The sequence below is a fragment of the Aulostomus chinensis genome, chromosome 13, assembly GCF_037954235.1.
Source record: "Aulostomus chinensis isolate RoL2024-O1b breed Wild chromosome 13, RoL_Achi_v1.0, whole genome shotgun sequence".
Lineage (NCBI taxonomy): Eukaryota > Metazoa > Chordata > Actinopteri > Syngnathiformes > Aulostomidae > Aulostomus > Aulostomus chinensis.
The window spans coordinates 24033499-24060393 of NC_141332.1; the positions used below are offsets into that span (position 1 = coordinate 24033499).

Consider the following 26895-nt stretch of genomic DNA (forward strand, 5'->3'; position numbering starts at 1 on the left):
CATGATGTCACCAACACCAAGTGGTTCTGTGATGGAGTTTATGAATTTATACGAGACGACGATCTGAACGTTGCTAACCATCTAGAGAAAATGACTTTGACGGACTCAGAGGAGCTGACACTGAGGGCATGAGACTGAAAGACAAAATTTAAAAATGCAGGATTTTCCGTGTCAACAGGACACAGCAAAGCACAAGCACCGATTCCTCCAACTAGCAGCAGCAATTCCAAATTTGCGCTTCCTTTTGTCTGTATTTCTTTAAAAATGTGATCCCTTTGGATAGAAATGCTCCTGCTGATGTTCAGGTGACATCACCACAGCTTCTGCAGGTATCTGCTCCATCGTGCAGTCATCACCAGTGTCTGTTTGCTGGTCAGATCTTAAAAACGAATGGATTTCAATTAAATGTTGTGGACAAAAAACAAGTCATTCACTTTTAAAGGCAGTGGGGACAAGAATGAAGATCCTGAAGACTGTCCTAGGCCATCCGAAGGTCACAGCTATGAGGGATATTGCCATAAATCTGCCATGAAAGAATATATTTCTGCAATAATAAAGACTGTTTAATGTTTTGGCCACAACATCTCAAGCCAGAGTTAAGTTTGTCCACATGCATGTTGACCGACTTCTGATATACTTTTCCATTTTTGCAGTTTAAAGTTCAGATGAGATCACCTGAAGCACAGAGCAAAACAAGTCTGTTGAACGAGAACAACAGAGAGCTGCGTGGGCTCTTTTAATGTGTTTCCTAGTGGGATATTTGGTTTAAAGTGCTCTAAATTACACAAATCCTTCACACCACAGGTACAACACAAAACCAGCTAGACGTTCTATAGCTATCGTGCAGCTTCCCTCAGAGAACCAACCCTCAAGTGCCTGACAATGGTTTGGGAATTGCATGAGAAAGAACAGATGAAGGAATCAAATATGGAAACTCACCCTTAATCCTTAAGCTCTCAGGGATCCCATCCTGCTGGTAAAAAACAAAACAAAACAAAACAAAACAAAAAAACATAAGAAAAAAGCAGAAAAGATCACAGTTATAATAAACCACAGAAGTTTAGCATCAGCAATATAACAGAAAGCATTTCCATTTAACAGAGGATGTGGGATCATTGGTGCCCGTGCAATAAAAAAACGGTACAGTCCACGTTGTACATTAGACATCGCAAGTGTTCACATAAAGAGCAGGCTGATGATGTTCAGGTCCAGTGATTTTACTCTGCAATAACTGAAGCATTGTTCTGTTGCTGTTTGAATGGCAAATGATGATGCATTGATAAGTAAAGTATTATTACGCTATTAAGTGGCCATTTGCGCCGCGCGTATGTGCAACGATGAACCCTTTATGTGGTCACCATAATAATTTCCCTGTGACTTCATGCCAAGGGGTGATTGCATAAAAACAAAACGCCAGTTTTAAGGTCATTTTTGCATGTCAGGTCTGCAACCCCCCCCCCTGACAAAAGACATGAAATCATTTTCTTTTCTTTGGAAAAAGCAGTATTTTGCTTGGGTTAAGCTCTAGTTAGGTTTATACATACTTGGTTAGAGTTGCAACAAAAATAAATTATTAGCAATGGCTGAACGCGTCCTGACGTCTCGACTAAACCACCCAGCTTTATGACCCGAAACATCTCGGTAAGTTGCCAAAGTAACCAGAGAAAACCGGGGATATTGAACGAAATGCTGTGCCTACACTCATGTTTCCTCTCTCGCATTTTTTTCCTCAAAGCATATCAAAGTACAACTCTTCAAAAAAAAAGAAAAAAAGAACTACAACATCCAAATCTCTCAAATACAAATCACAGTTTGGAGGGGAAGGGGGACAAATATTCGTGACCTCACAAATCAGCTGCCTCCTCGAGAGCACGCGTGGTGATGGTGATTGCAGTGAGCACCGCTGTCAGGGCAACTATTCTGAGTAGCTGCTTTCCTCATCCATTAATACAAAAGAAAGAGGCATAAATATTTGATTTCTCTACAATGAAATCTGCTCAGCTCCCCTTTCTTGTTCATGTACAGAAAATTCGGACTTTTTCACCAGCTTGAGGAGGATGGTGTTACGAGGAAGATGCATTATGGAACAGGTCGACAGTCAATAATGAACAAAGCAGAGCCCCGGTTTTGCCCTGAAAACATTCATACTGCACATGTTCCTCTTAAAATGTGCTCCATTCATTTTTAACTCAATAAATATAGTGTGTGATCAAGCATCTTACACATATGAGGATCCTTTTGTCTGAGCAGTCTCAAGCTTAGTCAATGCAAGGAATAATAATCATCATCTTGCCTTTTAAATTGCAGTTATGTTACACCTGCTATTTATTTAACATAGTGACTTTTATATTTTCAGAAAGCCTGTACTGAATATGTGTTCGACTACTTTCAAACATTTACAACTGCAAAATAATTGTGACAAAATCAGAACGTGCAATTCATCAAAGGTGCAATATTAGTCAAAGGCTGTGTGGCAAAACAGCATTTTTAAGACGTGACAGGCGTCATTTTTATGTTGTTTTTTTTTTCAAATGAAAATGAGAATAATGACTCAAAAAGTTAATATTCTTTTTAAGATTGCAATAGCAATGGTGAACCCAAAAAAATGGTGGAACCGCTCACAACTACTCGACCGTGCGACGTGATTGAGCTGCTGTGGCTTCTTCAAATAGCAAGTTTAGCTTGGAAGCAGCGAATGCTACAGTCTTTCCTGACAAAGTCTTAAAATTCATCTTTTATTATCATCATACATTCACAACTTTGAGCATAAATTTCACCAGTCAAATGAACGTCGCGATCGGAAACAAAGACTGGTTAGAAGTGCATTTCAATATTTTATCTCGTATTCCCATGCGGAGAGACAACGGGGGAAATACCAGGTGGAAGCTGACTGGGACTCTGAAAAGAGGCCTGATCTAGAATTTATCAAATAACATGACATTATCATAGTATCTGCATGTACTCTCAATTGAAAATAAATTGAGATACTGGGCTATGAGCTAGGACAGCCGAGTTAATTATCAGGGGAAGACGCTGTCCCTTCCCATCATCTTTCTGGATGTTTTACAAAACGTTGCTGACTGGCGACCCAGTAGGCACCAATCTGATGAAACACCTGTGGCTCTCTGATGTCTTGGGTATCTCCCTCACATTTGAGAAACGCTGACATTTAGAAATGCACTACAGGTAGGGGGGATATTAAATGGGGCTGATTTGCATATGGCAGAATGTGTTCACACTTCATTTGTTTGGAAAGAGTGATTTCCCCGGAGCTGCTGGCAGGCCTGTCTCTGCTGCCCCGAGACTCCGGGGACGGTGGAGCACCCAGCTGTACAACCTGTCGTTCATCTGACCCCGTCACTGCTAGCTGCCTGATTGCCCACATCTCTCTCTCGCTGGCTCTATCTCTCCACCCCACTAACATCTCCGTCTTCCTTGTCTGCTCTCCATGCTTCAGATTTCACATCCTCTACGCCATCAAACTCCAAAAGCCCTTCAAGTTGTGAAGTAAACGGCGACATATTGCAACACACCTGTGGCAAACGACTTGAATATATACTCGCTGGCCATTTTGTTAGGCACACCTTAGGGAGATAGAGTACAATACTGCATTTATATGAATTGAGGTTGAAAGATAAGGAGCAACTCAATTGATCCAGTAGAGATCAACTGCACCCGGACCCACAGCTTTCTTTTTAAAAAGGCTGTTGAAATAAAATCAACGCCTCTCAAATAGACTCAGAAAGACTAATCACAGGCCTCGTGGGGGGAGGACTTAGTGCACATGTACCTAATAAATTGGTAAGCGGCATTTACTTCGCAGTTCCCTAAAATTTAGGTTGGATTTATTCGTTCGTGGATTTGTTTCAGGGACCATCAGCAACGATGCTGCTAACCTTTGCTTGCTTGGATGCAGATGCACTGAAGAATAGTTCAAAGTTCTGTATTTACCTTCAGAAACAAAGATGGAATCATTTTTAAATATTTGTTTCATTTCTGCAAATCATTTTTTGCAAACCCCCTGCATGTCCGCTGCATGTCCCGTGACCCCCCGCTTTGAGAGTCCCTGTTTTTAACGCAAAATGCTTTACGTTGACATCTTTTTCCCCTTTCACTTGCTTTTCAATGAATGTTCCTTCCAAGAGTGACTGAGATCTCACTTCACACAAGCTCTTTCAAGATAAATGTCATTGAATGAGTGATGGAGAGGCTTGATGTTTAGTAATTTGTGAAAAGTGGCCAGGTTTGCTCAACATGAGACCAAAAGCAATTTCTGAGAGTCTGTCTTTCTGACATCAAGCTGTTATGTCAGGACAAACAAAATGGTGGCAAGGACAACCGTGTGCAAAGCCCCATCCATCCTGCATTGGTTTGGCCACATAGCAAATCTAGATTAACAGGGGATAAGTAGAGAGAGGGGGAGGAGGGGGTGGGGGAGGGTGGGGTTGAGATTGACTTAAAGAGACAGAGAGAGGGAGAAATAACAAGAATCAACCTAAAACTTCCAACAGCTTGAAGAACAGGAGCTGCAGTTAAAGCTTCAAGTGGCTTAAATGTGACTAGTGTCACTGTTATTCCCACCCTCCCCCTCCTTAGCTGGTCAGCTTTAGCCTCAAACCTTGTCACTCATCTTGACGAGCTGTCTGCTTTCAAATGGCAGCCAGCCTGCGGCCGAGGGAACTGCCTTCTCTAAAGTCTCCACAGGGGCCGAAGCAGCAGACACTGTATGGAGCCAGTCTTCTACCACAATAACAAGATGTCAGTGTCTGTGCTGGTGATACCTGCGTTGCTGCTGCGTGCTCATCTGTACTCTTCACGGGCTTCTTACTGATTTTTATCCACATATTCAATTTGGCTGCGGAGTCTCTTGCATCTGTTGTGAAAAGCCACAACACAGAACACTGAGGGCCTCATGCAGCTCACAACAGATCCTCCAAATCCAGGGATATGCTCATGTGGATGTGAACAATAAAAGCCTCAAAACGGTGTTTATTTCACAATTAAATTTAGCTGACAGATGGTAGAATTCCACACGTTTAACAACACCCTTGACCTTGTTCTGACACGTAATTGTAACATTTAACAACACACAGAATCATCGCCGGTAAGACAGACTTTTTTAAGAACGTGCTTGACGCTTCTCCCACTCTCTGTCTAGCTCCGTGGGTTAACTCCCAAACACACGTATCAAAGCCAACATCATGTACACGTTAAAGGAAATAAACATCAGGAAGAGACTTGCTGGGTCTGGAAAAATTATCTTAAAACCTATGAAGCCCCCTGTAACACCCGAGCAGCTTATTACTCCTCATCAACAGAGGAAAAATAAAATGCAGCCCTGACAACAGCCTGGCTGCTTCAGCTTCTTAAATGATAAAACTCAAAACGAAATTCACGAAATGAATCATGCCCCCTCTCCCCTCAAACGGCAGCAATTTATCCACAAACCCAGGAACTTTCAAATGTAGCCGTTTTTCTCCCATCGAGCCTCAGAACTAACTTCATTCATTCCTCCATCTAAACCATCGAGCCGTCTCCTGGACCCCCTACCTTCTTAAGAACGTTCCACCATTAGCTAGCACATCTTTATTAGATATGATAAATCTGTTTGTAGCAAGGGACCACAGTAAATACTGCAGTCCTTTAAAGTAGCTGTAATTAAACCTCTTCTACCTACTCTTGACTCAGGGGTGTTATAGCCAACTACATGCATGTGTGTGTGTGTGTGTGTGTGTGTGTGTGTGTGTGTGTGTGTGTGTGTACATATACATACATACATATATATATATATAGAGAGAGAGAGAGAGAGAGAGAGAGAGAGAGAGAGAGAGAGAGACACACACACACACACACACACATCTGTGAGAAAGCCAAACAGTTGAGTGGATTTTTTCTGCTGGAGAGTAGGATTTTCCGTCAGGATTCAGAGTGCATAAAAGCACTGGGACTGCAAAGTTACAAATGACCTCTGAAAGGACTTTTCTCACCATCACATCCTAAGTAAACAGACTGAAACATTAAACTGGTTTAAGTCCTATTTATTTGCTCCATTTCACTTTGTAAACAATGAAAGCTCTGTGCATAGAAAAGTTAGTCTCAGGTTCCCAAAAAGTTTTGTGCTCGGAGCAGTTTTACTCACCTTATCTAGGCTTCCCTCAGGTAATATCGTGTGGAAACACTTCATAAACCTTTATTGTTATGCAGATTAGACTTGTTATATTCATCAGTGAAGCCAGTTGAAACCAATCACCTTTCTAAACTTTGTGTGCCTTTACGTGGTTACATTATACTCGCCATTCCAAAAATCTGCAGTCTTTGGTGCTTTCGTTTCTCAGCTGCAAATGATTGAAAGCATGCAAATAAACACTCAAACTCTCTGCTCCCATATCAGAGCAGAGCTAACCTTCCACAATAATCCAAAATCCAATGTAAAAATGGTATTGGCTTTTGGTCAAGGGAACCCATGGCGATGCAAACTCCCAGGTTGGCCTGCAAAAATATCTCATTCCTGCAGTATTCTGGGACGTAATTTGAACGAGTAAACACAGAAATTGCGTCTGGACCCACCTACAAACATCCTACGGATGAATGAAGCATTGGGATTCAGACTTGGTTTAGTCAGGCTCCTCTAGGGTTCAAGTGGCGTTAAGCTTCACCTCACCTGCCCTGGAATAGAAGACGTGACGTGCTACACGCTCAGGCACTGCTGGTTCTTACTTTACACCGGTAAAGAAGCAGAAAGACGGCAGGTTTATGTTGTGGTCATGCGGATTAAATACTAAAGGATGGAACATTAGTGAATGAAATCCTTCAATTGTCGTTATTACCGAGACCCAGAAAGCATCTCAATTTAGTTTGCTGACATCACTGGAGATTACCAGCTAGCTGGCTGAGCTAATCTGCTTGCTGCGTGCGTGTTGTTCTCATAGAATTCTGGCTTCATGTTGTTGTTTTTTTACAGTACCCTTATGGAGAGTGGAAGAAAGGTTTGGACTACGGCGAGAGAGGGACAGTGCTGAACTGCATTAGCCTATGCTGCTCAATTTATACATCTTATTCAACCTAAAGTCTGTTTATTTGGCTTTTGGTTGAGGGCATAAAGGAGGAGACTGAGAGGGAGAGGGAGAGAAAGAAGAGGATGGAGTCAGCAGAAAGAGAGACGGCAAGAGAGAAAGTGGACAGTAAAGAATAGAAAAGTATTTTGATGTCAAGGCCCTTTTTTTTCATTGCAGCGAACACTCTAAAAGAATTTCACATCAGTAAGCAATGACTTGATGCAAAATGCTAAGAGGAAAAATAGCAAAAGAAACATGAGAGAGAATGAAAAATATCTAAACTCACTCAACAAAAATCAGACAAAAAGCAACAATTTTTTTTTTGTAATTTTGTCTGCATTCTGGTGAATGTGTTACGCCTGACACACCATGAATTACTGTCACGATACCCTAGGAATTATGGGTAGTGCATGTGACCTGCTGTTTTTAGCCGAGTGCCTTCTCGTGATTGAAGATTCTGTGGGGGAGCTCATAAGCTCGTCCTAACTCTGCAACCCTGCTCAAACTCTCTCCTTCAAAGCCTAAGAACAGGCACGGCATTAAAAGGATCACTGGTGTATCACAGCTCATGATAGCGAACTCAAGAGTTTTGTAAATAAAACGTCATTATTTATGCACACATCACATTCTTCATTATTCGTGAATATTAGAAGAATGTAACAAAAGCATGAGACAGATCTGATCTTGAATAACTCAGTTGCTGCCACCCCAAATAGAGACTTCATCACTTATTATCCTCTAAATGAATATAAAGCATCACCTTCAATCTTGTTCTAAAACTTGATTTTGTTTTCCTTCAAGTATCTTCTTTTGCAGCAACTACTCACTCAACCGTATTGACGGAAGGGTGACCCAAGCCCACGCTGTAATTTTGGCAACAGAGAAAATACTCCAGGCAACACATAGGCCAATGACATATTTGGGAAAAGGGTTTTAGAAATGTAGCTATTTTTCACCAAAAAAAGGGCTGTAAATATCATTTGACAGCCAGAGAGATGGGTGATGTTTACCTCTGTCCCCTCACGAGACAAATTGTAATTTCTCACAGATTTTGAAATGACGTGTGATGTTTTCACAGGTTCTGGCCTATCAATTCCAGAAGAAGAGGATCAGGTGTCGTTTTTGTTGCCTGTCATCATAATCCCATGACAAGCAGACATGTTTTACTTTAATTATTAAAGTCGCACAGGAGAAAATCACTAGTAGTTAGCAAAACCTGAAATAGAGAAATTTACAGCATTTGAGCGTGTCTGTAAAAGTGCTGTTGAATTTAGATATGGTTGACCTGCCTCAGCTAAATTCACATGGCGTTAGGATGTGAAGAGTGCAATCTCGGACTACTGTGAAACCAGAGATTCCAGGGATTGTAATCCCACCAGGAAAGATTCCCAGTGGGAACGACGTAGTACTGCAATGCAAATTTTCACCTCAACACAAACAACTACTTCACTTAACACTGCTAGGTTCACTTTTCAGCATTTAGTAATTTCATAATGTTAATGGTATTAACTTTTCACAACCCCGGGGACCTGCTCACATTCCAGCTACGGGATTTCAAAGCTTTTTCTTTTGCAAGACTCAAACTAAGCGAAACTCTGAGGTTCTGGGGAACCTCAGTTTTTGTGCTTCTGCTCAGCCCAGGATGAGTAGAACTGGTGCGTAATCACGTCACAACATATGCAGCGATAAAGTTTAAAACAGTGTTGTGTTGCTGTTGGAACAAAACTGCCCAGGCAAAGGTGGAAGCTGGATTCTTTGCCTCTGTTCCCTCCGGTGTGGAGCGTCGCAGCCTGGCGTACGTGTTATCTCTGCAGTTGCAGTTGCACTATACAGGATGTTTTGGTCTTGAAGTTCAAATCTCTTTACTTTCAATAACACACAACACTGCCTTGGTGGCTGAGGCTGAGAAGAAGCAGCAGGCTTGAAAAGCAGGTAGCTGCAGCCTGTGTGTTAAGCATCTCTGATCAAATGATGTTCAAAAGGTCAGAATCTGTCCATTGTGACGACTGAACAGCTTCACTTCTAGATCCTCTCTCAACCCTGATACAGTGCGATTATATAGTTATGGCTCAGTTTGGCAATTTAATTAGACTGCTGTGTTATCCCAGCATACAAGACCCAGGGAAGAATTGATTTATGAACAGTGGTATGTCAGCCACCGGAAAGGTAGGTTGCAGTATGCCGCTTTACAGCTGTTGCAAGCAGAACTTCTCTCAACTGACCTTTTGAGTCCTATTTCAAAAAGGTGACGAGCAGCATCCCTGATGAATGGTGGAGGAACCGGCCCACATTTTGGGAATTACGCTTATTGTCTCTATCATTTTTAGTGTCAGACAAGCAGATGGATATGCGTCTCTCCACTTGGTGTGCATTAAGGAACCCTGACTACTAGTTAGCGTAGCTGCAGTGAATGTGATTAGCGCATATGTGAGCAGTCCAGTCTTAGTCAAACACAAAAACAATTGTTTTGTATCATCACGTGCGTTCATGTTCTTGTGAGTTTTTTTCCCCCCATGCTGACGAATACAGCAGAATGAAAGAAAACTTTAATCAAAATGTTCACTCTAGCAAAGATTTTAAGTTTAAGCGAACATACAAAGAATTCTTCCTCATCGTCACTGCTAATTTACATTTATAATTGGCTGGAGAAGAGGCGTGTTTACTAGGGAACAAAACTACAAAGGGGGCGTACGGGAAATGTGTTCTGAAAGACCGCAGTCCAACTAATGCCTCTTGACAAAAGCCTTTTGCTTTCCTAAAGTCCCCATCTGCCAATTCCTTTCTCAGTCTCTAATTGATGCATCCCTGCCACTCGTTCTGGAACCAACTCAGAGAAAAGCAGATGCTACCAAATGCTACTAGGATGGGACATGTTTCTTCAAATGATGCAAGAGAAATTAATAAAAGCTGCAGATTTTCCCCCCTGCCCTGTGTCCCCGAGTGAATAATAATGTCTTTTAATTCAAACATCCAGCAAAAATGTTTGGGAACATCTTCACTTCGTTCAGAGTTTGTCTTCATCTTTGCTCATTTGTGCCTCACATTAATCTGATGGTGTCTTTGATAAGACAGTTCTCTGGCACAGGGGATGATTCATCTCGTATTTTTTTGGTGGGCAGAAAAACAACAACCACAGGCGGGGAATGTGATGCAGAGAGAAAAGTGCTCTTGTTTCATACTTGGCGCGAATGCACAAAGTCCTTTTGTTAAATGCTACAAATGAAACAACAACAAAAAAAAAGGTGGCGATCAATACCTTGTGTCGGAATCTCACGACTGGTCGATAGGGCGGCGACCCGAGTCCCTCATTGTTGGGTCTCCCATCAGCGCTGATCACAGCGAGTCCCAACAGTAAAATTGCCGCCGACCACCATCTGGCTGTCTTCATTGGTCTTTTCCTGTCAAAAACCGAACAAGAAGGGTGAGTGCGTCTCTCCAAGTCTCTGGATGCTCGATACCACTCGGCTACAACAATACATCAAGTCCACTATAATTAGTGTCGACAACGGGAAACGCAAAACTGTCACTAGTTTAAACCAGAGCTATCAATACCTGGTCCACACTTGGAGGAGATCTCCTTTTGAATCAATTAAGGGGAAATAGACGTCATGAGAAAATCAAGATAAAGAAGACAAAGAGCCAATATATTAAGGCAATTAAAGTGGGGGCTTTGGATTAATTAGGCTGAGTGTCTGAGTCAAGCAACTGTGATGAAGCGGAGAGATTATATCTCAAACAGTTTCCTCACACCCTAGCAGAGAAGCAGCCCAAATATATTTATTTAAAAGGGGTGAGAATGTTCTCTCTCCGCTTGTCCTAATATAAATGCATTTTCAATTATTCACAACGCTGAATAAAAACAAGTTTGACCTTTGCATGATATGAGTTAAACAAAACTGTGTTTGTAGAAAGGAAACGTGTTGCGTGACGATGTCTGTGTCCCAGAAAAGGTGATGTTAAAGGAAGTAAAACTGCAGGGAACGCACAGAACAGAGGATGTTAACCAGTGTCTAACAAACACACAAACACGAGTTCTATGTTAAACTCTTCAATGCATTTTGTTCCCGCTCATTTTGATCCCTCATCTTCATCTATGTTTGTGACCTCGCTTCTCCGTGAAGTAAAAACCCCTGTCAGAAGTGCTTTATAAATAAAATTGACTTGTTCTTTTTTTACAGTCAGACGCTGAGCTGTTCTCTCTAAGCCGTCTCAAGCCACCAACGCCTGCTCGTCATCCTCCTGCACAGAGAGAGATGAGTGACAGATGGATGGTGACCCTGCTTCCTTGTTCTTCTGGAGTGACACTGAGTCAGACAACAATGGCGCTGTTGTTGCAGCTCTACGGGCCCACATGCTATTCACTGGAGATGAGGTTGTCACGCTGGCAGAGCCGAGTGTCACCATGATGGGCCGGACAAAGACTAAGAACTGAAACTTTATGCTTGTGACTTTGTCACCTCCCTGAATCCTGCGGGTTCCCAACAACAGCATGGCATTTGCATTTCAAAAACTGAAATGTTCCCTCAAAGATACATTAGTTACCTCAAGACAACAGTTTTGGTCTTTGAGAAGCCAGGAGTGCGCCTTTCTACTGACAGACAGGTACAAAGTGTGCTGAAGGGTGCACAATAAGTCAAATAAGTCCAATTTTCAGGTATCTTTGTATTTTTCTGAATTTTTTTGCTTTTACTCTCTCTGCAGTTTAACACAAATATCTGTATTTTCAACTCCTCACATTTTAAAAGCAAACTTCTTACTTTAGTTTTGATGCACAACAGATGACAAAGTGAATATGTAATAAGAGAAACAGAGTTTTGTTTCGGGGGGCAGATCACTTGTTCCCTCGCCAACACAGGTGGTAGTAATGCACATAAGCATTGGTCACCATTTGCCAAAACGAAAGAAGAAGATGTCCGCCAAACATTTGTAATCCTGGAGAAGGCACCCACTCATTAAAGAGGAGAGAGTCAAGAGAGTGCACACCTTCCCCAAGTAGAAACGACTGAATACTGGTTCCAGATCAATTCAAAAGTCGAAAAGATTGTTCCTCAGTGTAAGTCCGAGTCTAAATCCAATTTACAACCAATTTCACCAGGATCCATTCACAAAATCGTGTGGGATAAAATAATTATGTTCATCAAACTGTGAAACAACCTTGATAAGATCTCCTCCTGTGCAGTAACGACCAGCCCACCAACCCATCCGTCCAGCTCCTGGCGCATGAACGACGCATTTGAGTCACACTTTCACAAAAGCGCTGCTAATACAGCATGCATTCAAAAGAATTATATTCAAAATGGTAATAAACTCATAAAAATTGCATGAAAATACATTAAGTAGTAAAATACTGCTGATTTACGTTTTTGTCTTGAGCCTTCATGGCATGGCTTTTAGTCATAAATGTCTTGTCATGCAGGTCAGTCACAGTCGGTGTAATAAGGGGCATGAGAAGTGCTTTGATATTGCAGACCGCAACCCAAGACCACATCATGAACTGCAGAAATATGTGAATCCCTCAAAGAAATCATAAAACCCCTGGTTATGATCAACAGCCTTACCAATTCCCTGCAGACGTTCCAGTCATTTGGCTCTATGGGCCTCATGAATCACTCTTTTGCTCCTTAACATGGTCGTATTCATTCACGAAGTGTTTCGATGGAATCAGGTAGGACCCCCGTCTGCTGCGGCTGCTGCTCCACATCACTGCTAACACAGTCTTTGGGAGGTGGATTAGCATATCTGCTGGCTAGCACAATCAATCAGTTTCTGTGCAGCGTCCCAGTGTTAAATGGCTTATTAATGGACTAACTTTTGCAGGATGCTGTGTCAGAGACAGATGCACAGTTTTACATCGCTGAACCGCGTCGGTCCTTCACATTTGACTCAGTACCATCAGTCACAGTTGCAACGCAAATAACTTTCCAGTTCATCTACTGAACCAATCCGGAAAATCAAAAATGACATTGTGTGCTGTTCTCTATCGTAAGTGTTCCTCTTTTCCTCGTCACTTGTCTTGTGGCTGAAACAATTTTCATTTAAATGGTCTCTTTTTGAGTAAAACTGACCAAAGTGCCATTATTGTGGCATTGGTGAGTTAGTCTTTTGTCTTTACATCCATTTCCCTTAATTTTGTACACCATTAATGTTAAGAGTTTTCACATCCCGGCCGTCTACACTGAGATTCAGATTCAATGCCGAGCGATGAGGTGGAAGCCAAAAGAAAAAGAGAAAAACACTGGACAAAACCTAAACCATTACAAATAACTTACTGACAGAAAAAACTGTTTTATACGTACACAGTTATAGTCGTGTTAAATTGAGAGAAAACAATCATATTTTAGCTATTATTCTGTGTGTGTGTGTGTGTGTGTGTGTGTGTGTGTGTGTGTGTGTGTGTGTGTGTGTGTGTGTGTGTGTGTGTGTGTTCTTTGCCTTCCTCAACAACTACTCATCCAATTCTCACTTGGCAAGTGTATTGCAGTGTGGAGTGTGCAGTCGTTTGGCTGTGCCGTCCTCAATTTTTGGCCAGAACGTGTTGTTTTTGGTTATACTTTTTCAATTATCAAGTGGCCTTTGCAGCCCGCTGGTCAATGACTGCGGCTCATTCAACCTTGCTGAATATGAAAACCAAGTTTTTGTCACTTCTGCTTGAGTCAGAGAGGAGTTACAGTCATACTCGGCCATTGCCACAGATGCAACCTCCATTTCTCGATGTTCTGTTGCTACATTGATGTTCAGATGAGTGTTTTTTGATAAAGATGCATCATCTGTTTCAGCTTCGGAATGACGTGATTTAAGGCGACCAACCGTGTACTTAGTACCGCTACTTTGAGGTACTTGAAGCCTGAGCGAGGCAAAAAACATCATTTTTGGGAAAAGGTACAAACAGAAAAGTGAAGAAGTGGATTCTCACTGCGAGTCATGCTGCTGGTATGAACTTGCCAGTCCGTCAGCATACTCCGCCCCCTCCACTTTGTGTTCTGCTGAGCTATCTAGCTAGCTCCTAACAACGCAAATACTGAAAATTACAATTTTTTTGCAATTTTGCAATTTGCCAATAAGATAAAGCTGCTTGGTTCTTTTGATGAATAGTTTTTAAGATATAATTAACGAATGTGTGTAGAAAATTTTGGTTTGGTTGTTGTTGCATGTTTCTCAACAAAGTTATTGTGCATCCTGGGCTTAAGACTTCCCACGGTATGATGATGTAATGCTAGCCATTAGCAACCACACTGTTGTGGGTCCAGATCATCACTTAAGATAATGACATCAACAGAAGTCTGAAGAAGTTTTTTTCACTTCACTTTAAAACATGTTCGTCATAGTCGTGCTGTCAGATGAACAGATTTAAACGTACAGACCTCCTGGATTTCACCATTCGGTATCAACAGAGGCTGCTGCTCACAAAACAGCTTAACGTCTCTTAAAATCAAAAATATAATAAAGGCCTTTATTTCCATTTCAAGTCAATGCTGAATAGTTGAATATGTCAAGGGCATTTTGGGACACAAATACACAAAATCTCTCTTTTGTCCTCTTTTGTAATGAAAGGCAGAGCGCGACGTCCTACACAGTAAAATATCAGACCAGGTTGTACGTGAGATCTAACTATTAGATGCCCTTGTGTAAATAAGCATTCACTGAGCTGGCACCTACTCTCGACTGAGCGTTTTGTTTGTATTTGTGTATCCGTGTGTGTGTGTGTGTGTGTGTGTGTGTGTGTGTGTGTGTGTGTGTTCGCGAGCGTGTGTGTGAGATGAAGTACTTCGAGTCATGAGTATGTTTTATTTGCCTTGAACACACAGGAGACAGAAACAGTCTGGAAGTTTTCCCTGGACCCCCCGGGGGAGTGCCATCATAACTTGGCTCGTGGTTTTAAATCCCCAGAGCACGTCTGAGCTTTGGCATTGACTTTCAAATGAAGATTACCTTTTTCCCACTATGTACACAATGAATCATCTTCTTGACAACCCCCCACCTTCTAACCCCATCCATCTCATTCAGCAGATTTTTGCTGTTCAGTGCACCAGGAGAGCAAACAGTGCAGTCCGTACAGCCTCGCTCGCCAACTCTGTTTATCTGCATCGAGGATCAGTTGCATGCGCTGTAATTTACCATCACTTTTCATTCATTTTGGATGTTTTATGCCTCTAGAAAACAGATAATTAAAAGATGCCATGCAGTTTCCTGACGTGATGCACGAATTTCTCTAAAATGCTGCAATTCGAGACTGTTATTAGTCATCTTTGAACAGTTCTGATATCTTGCTGATAATTCTTCAGTTTACAGCTTTCTAATTAAAGTGTACTTGTGTCACATAATTAAGTAATACTGTTGGGAAATTAAACATCTGAATACGGTTGATTGTACACAAAGATAAAGTTTTTTTTCTACTTTTTTAAAAAACTATTATTACAGGCAGAGCTCCGGTGTAACATTTTGTTTTTTATGAGGCTGATGTCATCCACAAAAACCTACATTACCTACCGGACACCTATGGCACACATAACCACAGTATTTTAGCTGGAAAATAAAATTGGCAGTTTGATATTTTGACTTTTGCTGCTCCGGGTACATTCAAATTCATATCACAGGTGAAGCTTTGACCTACACCAGTGGCTTTTTGCCCCCGAAAATAAAGAAAAGACTGCTTTTGACCGATCATCACCTGTTTCATTTTCAGACTATAGAGGGTGTTTTTTTTTTTACTTCTCTGAATACTTTTAGCACCGTATGAAAAGGCAAATGCGTCTTCTAAACATGTTGCTATATGTAAATGTATATATATTTATTTTGAAAAGGATGTTTTTCTTGCTTTTATCTCCGTCATTGTACCCAGATGTACATCACCACATTCTCCCTACCAAGCTCTCCTGCTCATTGCCCTCACTGCAAGGACCAGGGGACATGATGAAAGGATGACACTCCTCCCAGTTCCTCTAACCCCCCAATGGTTGCCCCAGCTGACCAGAGTCTGCATGGACGCCCAACCAAGCAAGAAGCAACATGAAGAACCTGATTGACATGTTAGTTCCCAGTGAGTCATTCAACTGGAAACAGGAAAGAAGCGCAGCAGCTGCACTGTGTGATTCCCTGGTGGTGAACGTGTCGCTCAGGTAACCGACAGCCGCTAAAACACGTTATTTACATGAGATAGAAAAGTGTACCGGCCCCTCAGATGTTTTAATACTTAATGATATTGCCTCTTGTTACACTTGAATGTTGTGTAAATTAAATCAACACAATCAATAATAAGTAAATTAACGGTTATATTGACAACATAACACACCAACGCTCGTCCAGTTTGAATTAATTGTGTCTGGGTGTCACATCTTCCAAAGTTAAAACCTTTTACAGCGGTATTTTTATTCTCAACTGCCACAAAAAAAAAGTTGCAGACTGAAAGAAATAACATGAAGTCTTATTGCTGTAATTGGGTGTTACTGAGCTGTACTTGCGAATACTGACAGGCGTTCCTAATATTTCGACTCTAATTCATATAAATGGGACACACAAAATGTAAGGGATGTCTCTAAACCTGGTCAGCTCAACAGCACTACACATTACAGCCTTCAGAATGTCTGTTAAAATAAATCAACACCTCTTTCCAACAGATTCAATAAAAACTGGACATTACGATGCAGGCGGAGGGAGGATTTGTTGCAGGGCTGTTCTACTTCACACTAAAGCTGTCAGGGGTTTTAATGTTTTGACATAATCGCTGTACCTCGTACACGGCAAGTCCTTCTCCTTCCCTCATTTCCTGTCTCTACTCAATTAATCAATAGAATGTCCAGAATCTAGTCCTGCTTCTATGAACTTTAAAAAGTGAACTATAGTATCATTATCTAGTTTCATGAACTACAAAGTGGACTTTAAGTGCATTAAATATAAACTAGCAGTATAAGACTATACGTGCTGCATAAAGTGGACTACATGGGGAAACGTACTTCAGCTTGTCACCAGAACAGCTGCATACGTACTGATGTCTCACTGAAACACTTGGGGTTTGTCAGCAGAACAATGGCTGTAAAAGCTCTGATGTTTCACTAAAAAAAAACCACCCTGTTTCATCAACAGAAAAGCACTTACAAATGGCGTCTCGGTGTCTCATTATGAAGACACAGTTTTGTTACTAGTGACACGCTTGTAAATGTCACTGAAACCGCCAGATTTTGTCACCAGCAATATGTCTGCAAATGTCCTGACGTCTCACTCCTGACTCTTGTTTATCCAGGTTTAAATACACCCAAAGCCTTTTTTGAAGTTATAATGCAAAAGGGGCATGAAAGCAGCCTGAATTTTAAACTTCATATTCTTGAGGCAACAAACTTTCATCGGTGTGGCAGGTAAAGTCTTTCTTTTTTCCGTTCAAACAGAACGCAGAGTCCAAAAAATAAAAGATATTTTTCCCTCTGTGTTCAGGGTCGTTCAGCGTGTTTTCTGCAGCCCAGTGCCACATTCACACGTCTGAGACGTCCAGAATAAAAGAATAAATGCACTGTAGTGGTTATTGGTGGAATAAAGAGAACGCTTGATCACTCATGACTACACAAACACACAGTAAGTGTAAATTCAAAGGCTGATAGCGTAAAGATGGTGAATTTTTTTAAAAAGTGGAAAAACAATAGTTTTAAAAAATCCTATAGCAACCCATCGGGGCAGGCGCTCACACTGGGGACAGTTTCTTAGATTGATAGTGATGTTGCTGTTTTGGTTTAAAGACTGCTGTGGTCATTATCTCAGTTAATTAAATAAAGACTCTAGTGGTTGTTGATGGTGTTTGTGTGGTTGGGAAGCTGCTGGGACTGAAACTGGCTGTGGGCAACCATAAGTGAGGAGTCTGTGGCATTTAGTCACACCGAGTCAAACAGGAAGAGGAATGCTAGCTGGGTGCTGACACTGTTATAACTATTACACACTGTTATAACTCTTAATCTCTGAAACAGCCCACAGTATGAGCACCTAACTGAATGAGTCATTAAAGTGCATTAATAATATTTTACTACTGCAAGAATGCAACCCAAACATCCTGTCTGAGAAGTTGGAATAAGATGGGAGAAGTAGAGGTGATGAAATTTGCACTGAGGCGGCACACTGGTGCAGTGGTCAGCACTGTCGCCTCACAGCAAGAAGGTTCCAGGTTCTTGCCCCGGCTCCATCACGGGGTCTTTCTGTGTGGAGTCTCCATGTTCTCCCTGTTCCTGTGTGGGTTCTCTCTGGTACTCCGGCTTCCTCCCACAGTCCAAAGACATCAAGAGGGGACGAGGTTAATCCAGACTCTAAATTGACTGTAGGTGTGGGTGAGAGAGCCAATGGTTGTCTGTCTATATGTGTTGGCCCTGTGATAGATTGGCGACCCTTCCAGGGTGAACCCCACCTCTCACCTGAAGGCTGCTGGGATAGGCTTCACCCCCCACCCCACCCCACCCCACCCCACGACCCTTAACAGGATAAGCGGTAGAAAATGGATGAATGGAAGGAAATTAGTACTTTTGCTGTTACAAGCAGATATATGGAGATGACACTATTCTAAAATACACACAAAAAACTTTTTTTTGTGTGTATTTTTTGTTCTGCTTGTATGTACAGGACCATAAGTCTATACATGAAGAACTCTTTCTCATAGGCTAAAAACCAAGCAAAACTACTGTCTCTCTGCCTTGTTTCAGTACCAAATATTACAAGACTACATGAGACACAACAGACACCACTGTCCTGTTCTGATTAACTAGTAATGGACTCAGCGTTGGGCTGCTTGTTGCTGTTTTCCAGATGTCGATAGAGACAAAGGAGGTGCCAGATCCAATCAAATAACACGGTATTTATTCACCAAGGTTAATATCTCTAACAATAATACTGCTCTCACTCCACAACCATGCTCTGACACAGAATACACTCATGCACAGTGCACACACTTGATCAAAATTCAGCAGCAGCAAAAGGAGCTATATATAAAAAAAACAAAACACACACACACACACACACACACACACATACACACACACAGTATAGATAGAATACAAAGAGAGAATCTAGATTAAATAGTCTATCATGCACCAGGACCACTAACCTCATCATTGATCCACTCCTCTGTAAGGCATCCCTGGTTCTTTCTCTGAGAGCTGCAAGCATTTCTCTTTCCAGTATTTAAAAATATGCAGTTTTCTGCAGTATTAAACAGATGTGGGCCAAACTATAGAGGGCTAATTTGTAGGGGGACCACCTTGTAATGTGTACCTTTGAAGGCTCACACCTCCGTGATGAAAACAGTCTGATATTAAATCTGACAGACGGACCAGTGGGTTTGGGTAAATACATAACCAGAGATAGAGGTGATGTAGCGTTGTTGCGTTAAGTATAGCAGGCAGGAATCGAGGAGCTCAAATGATAATTTAATCCAAAATATGAAAGTAAGTCAACTCGAGAACTAATTGTACACAAACAAACAGCGAGAGAAACAGCAGGGAGCCCATCAGAGGACTAAAACACAAACTCCTCTAATGGCACAACAATACACAGGTGGGAGAAGGGGGGGGGGGGCAGGAAGAGCTGATAGGGTAAGAAACACTGGGATAAATAGATGAGACGGGTGGGTGATCGAGGAAAAACAGATGGAAAACACTCTGGCAGCCAGGAAGGAAGATATTTTTTCAAAATAAAACAGGTAGTGAATAGAAACTGTCATTCGAAGGAGTAAAATGAAAAAAATGAAAAAACTACGAGAAAATAAACAGCAACAACGTGACTGCAACAGCAATTCGGTGTCACTACCACACATAAATCCCAAATTTATGAGCTAGTTGGCACTTACTAAGCCTTCTACTGTCAGATGTTCTCAGGAGGCCAGGGTAATTATGACGAGCTCAGAAAAGCACAGACAAGCAGTTTCCATATATCGGGAAAAAAGAGGTCCTTGTGGAGAGGAGATTGGGTGAGTCAACAGAACGGCAGACTTTGAAACCGTGAAGCAGAGATCCGTGTCTATCTAAATTTCAAAAAGGAAATGAAACAGTTAGCCACGAGTTTAGCCTGGTTTCAGTCAGGGAACTAAGCAGTTATCACCAGAACCGCAGTTGAACCCTCCAAGCTGATCAGAATAGACTGCTTTTCTGATGTCACAGTATTAGTATGGCTGTTGATTTGCAGTTTGGATTTCTTGTATGTTATGTATAATTGATAAATATATATTTTTCCCTCGTCTTTGTCTGTTTTGCCACCTCTTTTGTCTTGTTCTTCCTCAGCCACACTTTTGTTCCTATTGGTTCTCAACCAATCAGCTAATTCCCTGCCATTGTGTTCTCCCAACTGGTACTTGTAATGTGATTATTTTTAATTTGTATTTTATTTTGTCGGGTCTCGTTTGTTTGCAAGTTGGAGTTTGTTTTGATTATGAACAATGAAGTTATTCATTCATCACTTCCAGACTGCCCCTCGTTCTTCTGCCTCTGCATAGCCTTGTTTGAATTTAACACACAGATTGGCAATCAGTTGTGGCCATGGTGTATTTATCTTAAAAAAAAAAAAAAAAAAAGTCTTTCACACCAGACACCTCAATAACACCATTCACTGTGTTAGGTTTTAATCCACGATCAGCTTACATTCCATATCCTAAGATGAGATAAAAGAGTAATATAGTCTGGAATTTAGGGGCAGCGTGGCTCAGAGGCAAAGTGGCCGTCTAGCAAACGAAGGGTCGCTGGTTTCGATCCTCACTTCCCCCGGTGACCATGTCCGAGTATCCTTGAGCAAGCTACTGAGCCCCTAATTGCTCCTGATGGCCCTGCAATGGACTGGTGACCTGTCCAGTGTGAACCCCGCCTCTTGTTCAGTGTCAGCTGGGATAGGGGGCTCCACCCCCCTTCGGCCTTTAACGGATAAGCGGTGTAGAAAATGGATGGATGTAGGGAATTTTGTTTCCAAGTGCGCTGTAGCCTTGTGAATATAAAAGCCTGGTTTTAGTCGAATTTGCTCATGTTATTGACTGGCGTTTTGTTTTCAGCGGTTATGAGTGTGAATGCTGCAGACAAAACATAGTGCAGATGGTCTCCACAAGAACCTTACCTAACTGTGTTTCAAACCTCTTAGAGAAAAAAACATTATTTTAAACAGGCTCATTTCCAGTTGGAATAAAGGCCACCTGTACACCAGAGGAAATGGATTGCTGCACACAGACCTGTTTCAGTTTACACTGATGTGCTTGTGCATCCAGTTTGCTCTGTAAACCAATGATTTCTAGAGAGGTTTGTTTGAAATTATTCAAATCGTCAGGTCACTGCAGGGAAACTTGATGTCAGCAGATAAACAGCTCTGCTTTCTCACCCCCCACCCCCACCCCCCACCCTCATTCACCATATGCTTCAGCTGACACGTCCCTCAGCCCCTGTGGGGAGATCTCTTTAAGCACGCTCAGCTGTATTTGTACATTCAGATCAAATTGGTTGGAGTACTACAGTTTGTGTCTGAGATATCAGGAGAACACTGGCACATCTGCTGTGTGTTTGCTGCCCAAGCACCATGCTGCAGCATGTCTTATTTGGCAAAGTTATCATGGCACTTCTCATACTCCTACATCCCCGGCAGCACTGTTTACTGATAAAAGACCCCTTCAAGTTCAAAGCACGTCCAAAACCACAGGCGACACTCTTCCCCTTAGGGTAGTGCTTCCGTTTGGTCCTTGTTCCTTCTGCACAAATGCTGAAAATGCTGTGCCAATCTCTCAGATTGAGCTGTTCCTCACAACAGAGGAACAGAGGGACGACTTTGAATGTCATACATGCCTAAATGAGTATCTCATACATTATTCTTATTATGCCCCTGCATGGTGTCTTTTTGAATCGATTTCAAGAGTTCCTCACATCTTGAGAGCGCTTTGTTATTTTTTTAAATTTTTTTTTTGGGTGCATCAAGAAAAGCCAGCCGCCTCAGAAATTTACACATTCCATGAAAATGGAATATTTGAAGTTCGAAGAAAGGACATCCTGATGATGTTTGCACTGGGCGGAAAAAAAGAAAAAAGGGTTTCTTTCGGCTCTGGGAGAAAAAAAAACTTGTTGCTTGCGACTTGTAACAGCGAGTTTTGCACTGAGCAAACCAGTTAATAAATGACAAAATAGGCAACACTTGCCCAGAGGTGAGAGAGGTTGTCTGGGGAGTTGTGGTTGGTTGTGAGTTCATACACTCAGAAAATCACCCATCAGGGTTTTTGGAGTTCAGGGGCAACAATCTCCTCTTGTCAAAAAGCAACTGCTGAGATTCCTCCTGGCTAAACCACTTGACCCCGAAATATCTAACACACAATTATAGACTGGTGAACATAAGCAAGGTGTTTGTGTTCCCTCTAAACTTTAAGCAACAGAAACTGTGCGGTTATTTGACCGTTGAGTTAAAGTAAAGATTTGCAAATGTTTTTATTTACTTTGCAGTATTTAATATTTTCACACAAAAGCCTCATTGATTACACGATGAGGGAATATGTGCTATAAGAATAATTCTCTTTACTCCAAAAGATAGTATCTTAATATCAGGAACAACTGCCAACCCGATGCCAAGTGTATATTGTCAAGTGGCAACTTTTTCACAACCTTTGAAATGTTCTCAGAGCTTTTCCTTCTTTTCAACTGCAAGAAATATTTGGATTCTGGGTTGTTGGTCCCTTCCTCCCTAAAACGTTTCTGCTCCCAAGCTAGTAGTTTCTGATGGCTCGGTAGATATGTATCAGGTAGAGTTTGTGTTAAAGGTCACTGAGACACAAGACTTGAGACTGGTACAACTCGGGTGGAGCATTAATTCAAAAAGCAAGCAAGTATAGATTGTTTCTGGTAATACCAAGTCAAGTCAGTTTCATTTGTATGGCACCAAATCACAACAGAAGTTCTCTCATGACTCTTTACAGGTAGAGCAGGTCCAGCATCTCACTCCTTCCATGAATTTACTCCCAACAATTCTCCATCAGCAAGCACATCCTGCAACAGCGGCGACCAAAACCTTCCTTTTAACAGGCGGGAACGTGAAGCAGATCCATGCTCAATGTGAACAGACGTTTGCTTTGACCGGTTTGAGGGAAAGAGAGCAGGAGAGCGGGGCAGAGACAAAGACAGATAATGGAGGAAGACAGATATGCAGAAGGAAAGAGAGGGACAGAGATAAAGAGAGAGAGAAAGGGAAGAGACTGATGGACAGATGATATCACGGCCCAATGAAATCTATTGTCTTACTGTCTAAATTTCTTCCAACAACCAGTCCATTTATAACCTAGCATGGAAATGTTGGTTAGTTACTAAATGAGATCACGAGGGCTGAAATGAGCTTCTCTGGTAGGGCGGCTGGTCTGAACGGCTGCACCAGTGATTGTGTATGGTCCCAACTCCCCTGTGTACTAAAAAAACCAACACTGGCGCTAGCTTATTCAGGCTAAAATGAATAAGCAAATTAGCCCTTTGCATGCTTGTAGGAACGTTACCAGCAGAAATGTGTGCTTGTCAGAATAGCCTGAACGTTCATTCCTCTCAAAAGATTATAAATTTAACAAATTCAGTGAGCACAAAACTTTGTTTTCGGTTTCCAATTTTGACTAAACCCATCTCATCACCGCCTCTTTTTCTCAGAAGAATGCAGTAACATGAGCAATCATGTCATCTCCCCAGAATACAGTGTTGCAAAACCACCTCCTGACAAAACTGTCATTGTGTAATCACTGGCCATTCATCTCCAATGACATGGTGACAGATGTTTTGTTGAGAGGATTTACAATGACTTTTTGCAACATGAGTCCTTTTTTCTACAGAGACCCAGCTGTGTCGACAGCTGTATTGCTGACAGCTAGCATGGATCCAGCTTTGTGTGCAGCCTTTAATTTTCTTGTGAGCTCGCATTTCTCTCTGACGTGTTCATCGCTTACAGTACTCCAACGCAGACCAACTTACATGTGACCTTTGGAGGATGCTCCGGCCTCCCTAACAATAGGAGGCCTCGCTGCTTACGTGGAAGTGATTAGGACCGACTGAGGCTGAAAGAGTGAGAGGAACAAGGTCAATGACCCCTGTGGAGGCACGATCAGGTCACTTTCCTGATTGAGTGACTGAAGTTCACATTCCAGCCATGTTTGTACTGTAAATCTAGCATTTAGCAAAGTGCATCCCGGTAGTATTCACACCTGCTAGGATAATGAGCATTTCGGTGCTATTCTGTGCAGACAAAAAGAAAAAACAAAAACCCAAAAAACCCTTTTCTCGTTTGGAAAGTCACAGCTGTGTTTTTCTTTTTCATCAGAGGAGATACATTTCTTTGTAGATCTTCAATTAACACCAAATAATTGAACTAAACCTGAATAGGCCTAAAATTATTAGGTGCAAATATGCATGGCCTTAATTTCTCAAATATTCTGGACCAAATCCAAATGAGAGGCACTTGAGATGCCTAATGTTCCTCCGTAATTACTCCAATATATTAGATATGACCAGTTCTGCTAATGCTCCAATTCATTAGGATAATTAATGCATTCATTTGTATATTTCTCTTGAATCATGGAATTATAATTCTATAACACATAAGTGTTCATATGTTTAAAGTCTAAGAACATCAATAATTCTGCAGTATGAATTATAGACAAAGAGGTGGGAGGTTAAAATCAACAGTCTGAACGTGAGGGAGTACAACACCGTCCTAAAAGAGCTCAGGATGAAGTAGAAGTTGTTTTTGGGCAAAGCTCAATGAATATTTTCATAATTTGGTCACATGATTTGATGATGAGTGCAGAACAGCTTTTCAGGTCACTCTGTCAGCTTGTCCTTCCAAAAGACTGTTTTGAGTGAAATTTCCTGTTTGTACAAAACAATTTAATTTCACTGTAGAAAGCAGGAAACATTCCCTTAGAGAGAGAATAAGAAACTGCTCTCGGGATTTATTTCCGCTCGTACAGGATAGCCATTACAAATAAAATCTGACCATTCTGGTTGTGGGAAAAAAATGCATGAATACATCTCATTTCCTTTATTTTCAAAACGAGTTGGAGCATTTTGATCAGGTACATGTACCGATACAGATACTCACAGCTTTAATTACGTGTTATAGCATTTGCAGGAAGAAACTCTTCTGTATTCTTCAAATGTAATTAGTCACTCTTGTCCACATTGGATGAAAGAATTAAACAGATTTACAATTTTGGAAATATTCTGGCAAGAATGCACACTGAAAACATTCTCACCAGTTCTTTATCCCTGCATTCACGTGGGATAGTTGATCTCATTATCTGTCTCTGTACAGCTTTCAAAGGCATTACATATTACTGATTTAACTGAACATGCACCATCGCCTTTGTATTTGGTCAAAGCGTGATATCGCAACATAATTATAACATCTTTTACGAGTTGAATAAAAGTCAGGATGAGCGTGAGTCCACTGCCACATCATTAGACTTTGTATGAACTTTCACTCCTGCCTGACTTCAAAGATGTAACTCGTCATCTTCATCTGAACCCTTTAGAGTGTCGCTGCTACAGTATTCCCTACTCATTAGACAGGACGCCAGGGGAAAATCAGTGTATCCACATGCCAACAGATGAAATAAAGAAGGACAGACAATGTGTTACATAATAAAAATAATAATAGCCTCTAGGCCGTGACTGCAAAAGCTCTACCCCCATATTTTCATGAAGCTGTTATCTGTTTCATTCGATCTATCCAAATGCATAAAATGTGATTACACTGAGATTTGAACTCGCGGTGGTGTTTGTGTCCCTTTACTTAATCCCTACTGAGGGAGGAGCATCATAAATACTTCCCGGGAATGTGCTTGTCGTGTGTACATGTTTTCAAGCTCCTTCTGTATTTGCCCTTATGTGACTTTCAGCGCTCTCACTTTTCATGCTTGTACCTCTGGTCACACATACAGATCATATTTTGCACACATAGGATACTAAGAGGGTATGTGAGCCAGTAAGGATGGCAATGGTGGATGAGAAAGAAGTTATTTCTTTGCCCTGATAGCGAATGCAGAACCCACAAGCTAAATCACTTTTAAAGTTAATCTGCTATAAATCCTGGCAAGCAGTCCAGATCTAGGCAGAGAATCTTTTGAAGTCTAATGTGGAATTTCAATGATACTTGCACTCAGAAAGAAGGTGATTCTCTGCTGGGATTCAACAACAACACCAGAAACAAAACAAAGCCGCTATTTCCATTGTAGTCCCACTTGACTTTCTACTGTATTTGGGGATGTCATCTATGAGAGTAGGCGAAGAACTTTAGAGCAGGCGGAACAATAAGAAAGAAGTGAGGGTAAAATGAGTTCATCTGGTCAATAAGCGGAACGTTAATGAGCCTCCGATGTATTTCTAGCTCGACAGGCTGCTTTGTTCTCGGCAGGACAGGAGAACGTGTACTGCTGCCGATCGGCGATCACTCCGACTGTGTGAGGAGTCCCGCAGGGACACAGATATTAGTTTCTGATGGCAGAAACAGGATGTGTCATTGTCGCTCCTTAAAAATCTGATGCGATCATCAACAAGTGCTCCAAAACGTTAACTTTGTGTTGGCTCATGGAATTACTTGACATCTTAAAATGTTACACCAATGCAGAAAAGCCATAAACCTCCATCTTTTGAGGTCTGACTCTACTTGGTGCAGGAAGAAGTTGGGTTGCTAAGAGGTTGATGAGAGAATGAATCAACTACTCGCTTGATAACCTAAATCGTCAGGTTCCGACTGGGTTTATGGCGTCAATTGCTAGTTTTTTTCTATTCAGCGTAATTTTCCTTTAATAAACTATGGTCCCATTTAGAATGAAACCTGCAAGAGCGTACAGGGATGAAATTACGGTATTTCAATTATTTCACAGTGA

General features: G+C 41.5%; 1 protein-coding gene across 2 annotated transcripts in view; it reads right to left on the bottom strand.

Moving 5' to 3' along the window:
* fstl5 (follistatin-like 5) overlaps nt 1-26895 on the bottom strand; it is a 157340-nt gene that overhangs the window by 122179 nt on the left and 8266 nt on the right. The window contains exons 2-3 of one of the 2 annotated variants that reach the window (XM_086222213.1): nt 10312-10453; nt 940-973 (exon numbers count right to left, since the gene is read on the bottom strand). In XM_086222213.1, the coding sequence (XP_086078339.1) occupies nt 940-973; nt 10312-10453 (176 nt within the window). The remainder of the gene's footprint in view (nt 1-939; nt 974-10311; nt 10454-26895) is intronic. The other variant, XM_086222214.1, reaches the window with a different exon arrangement.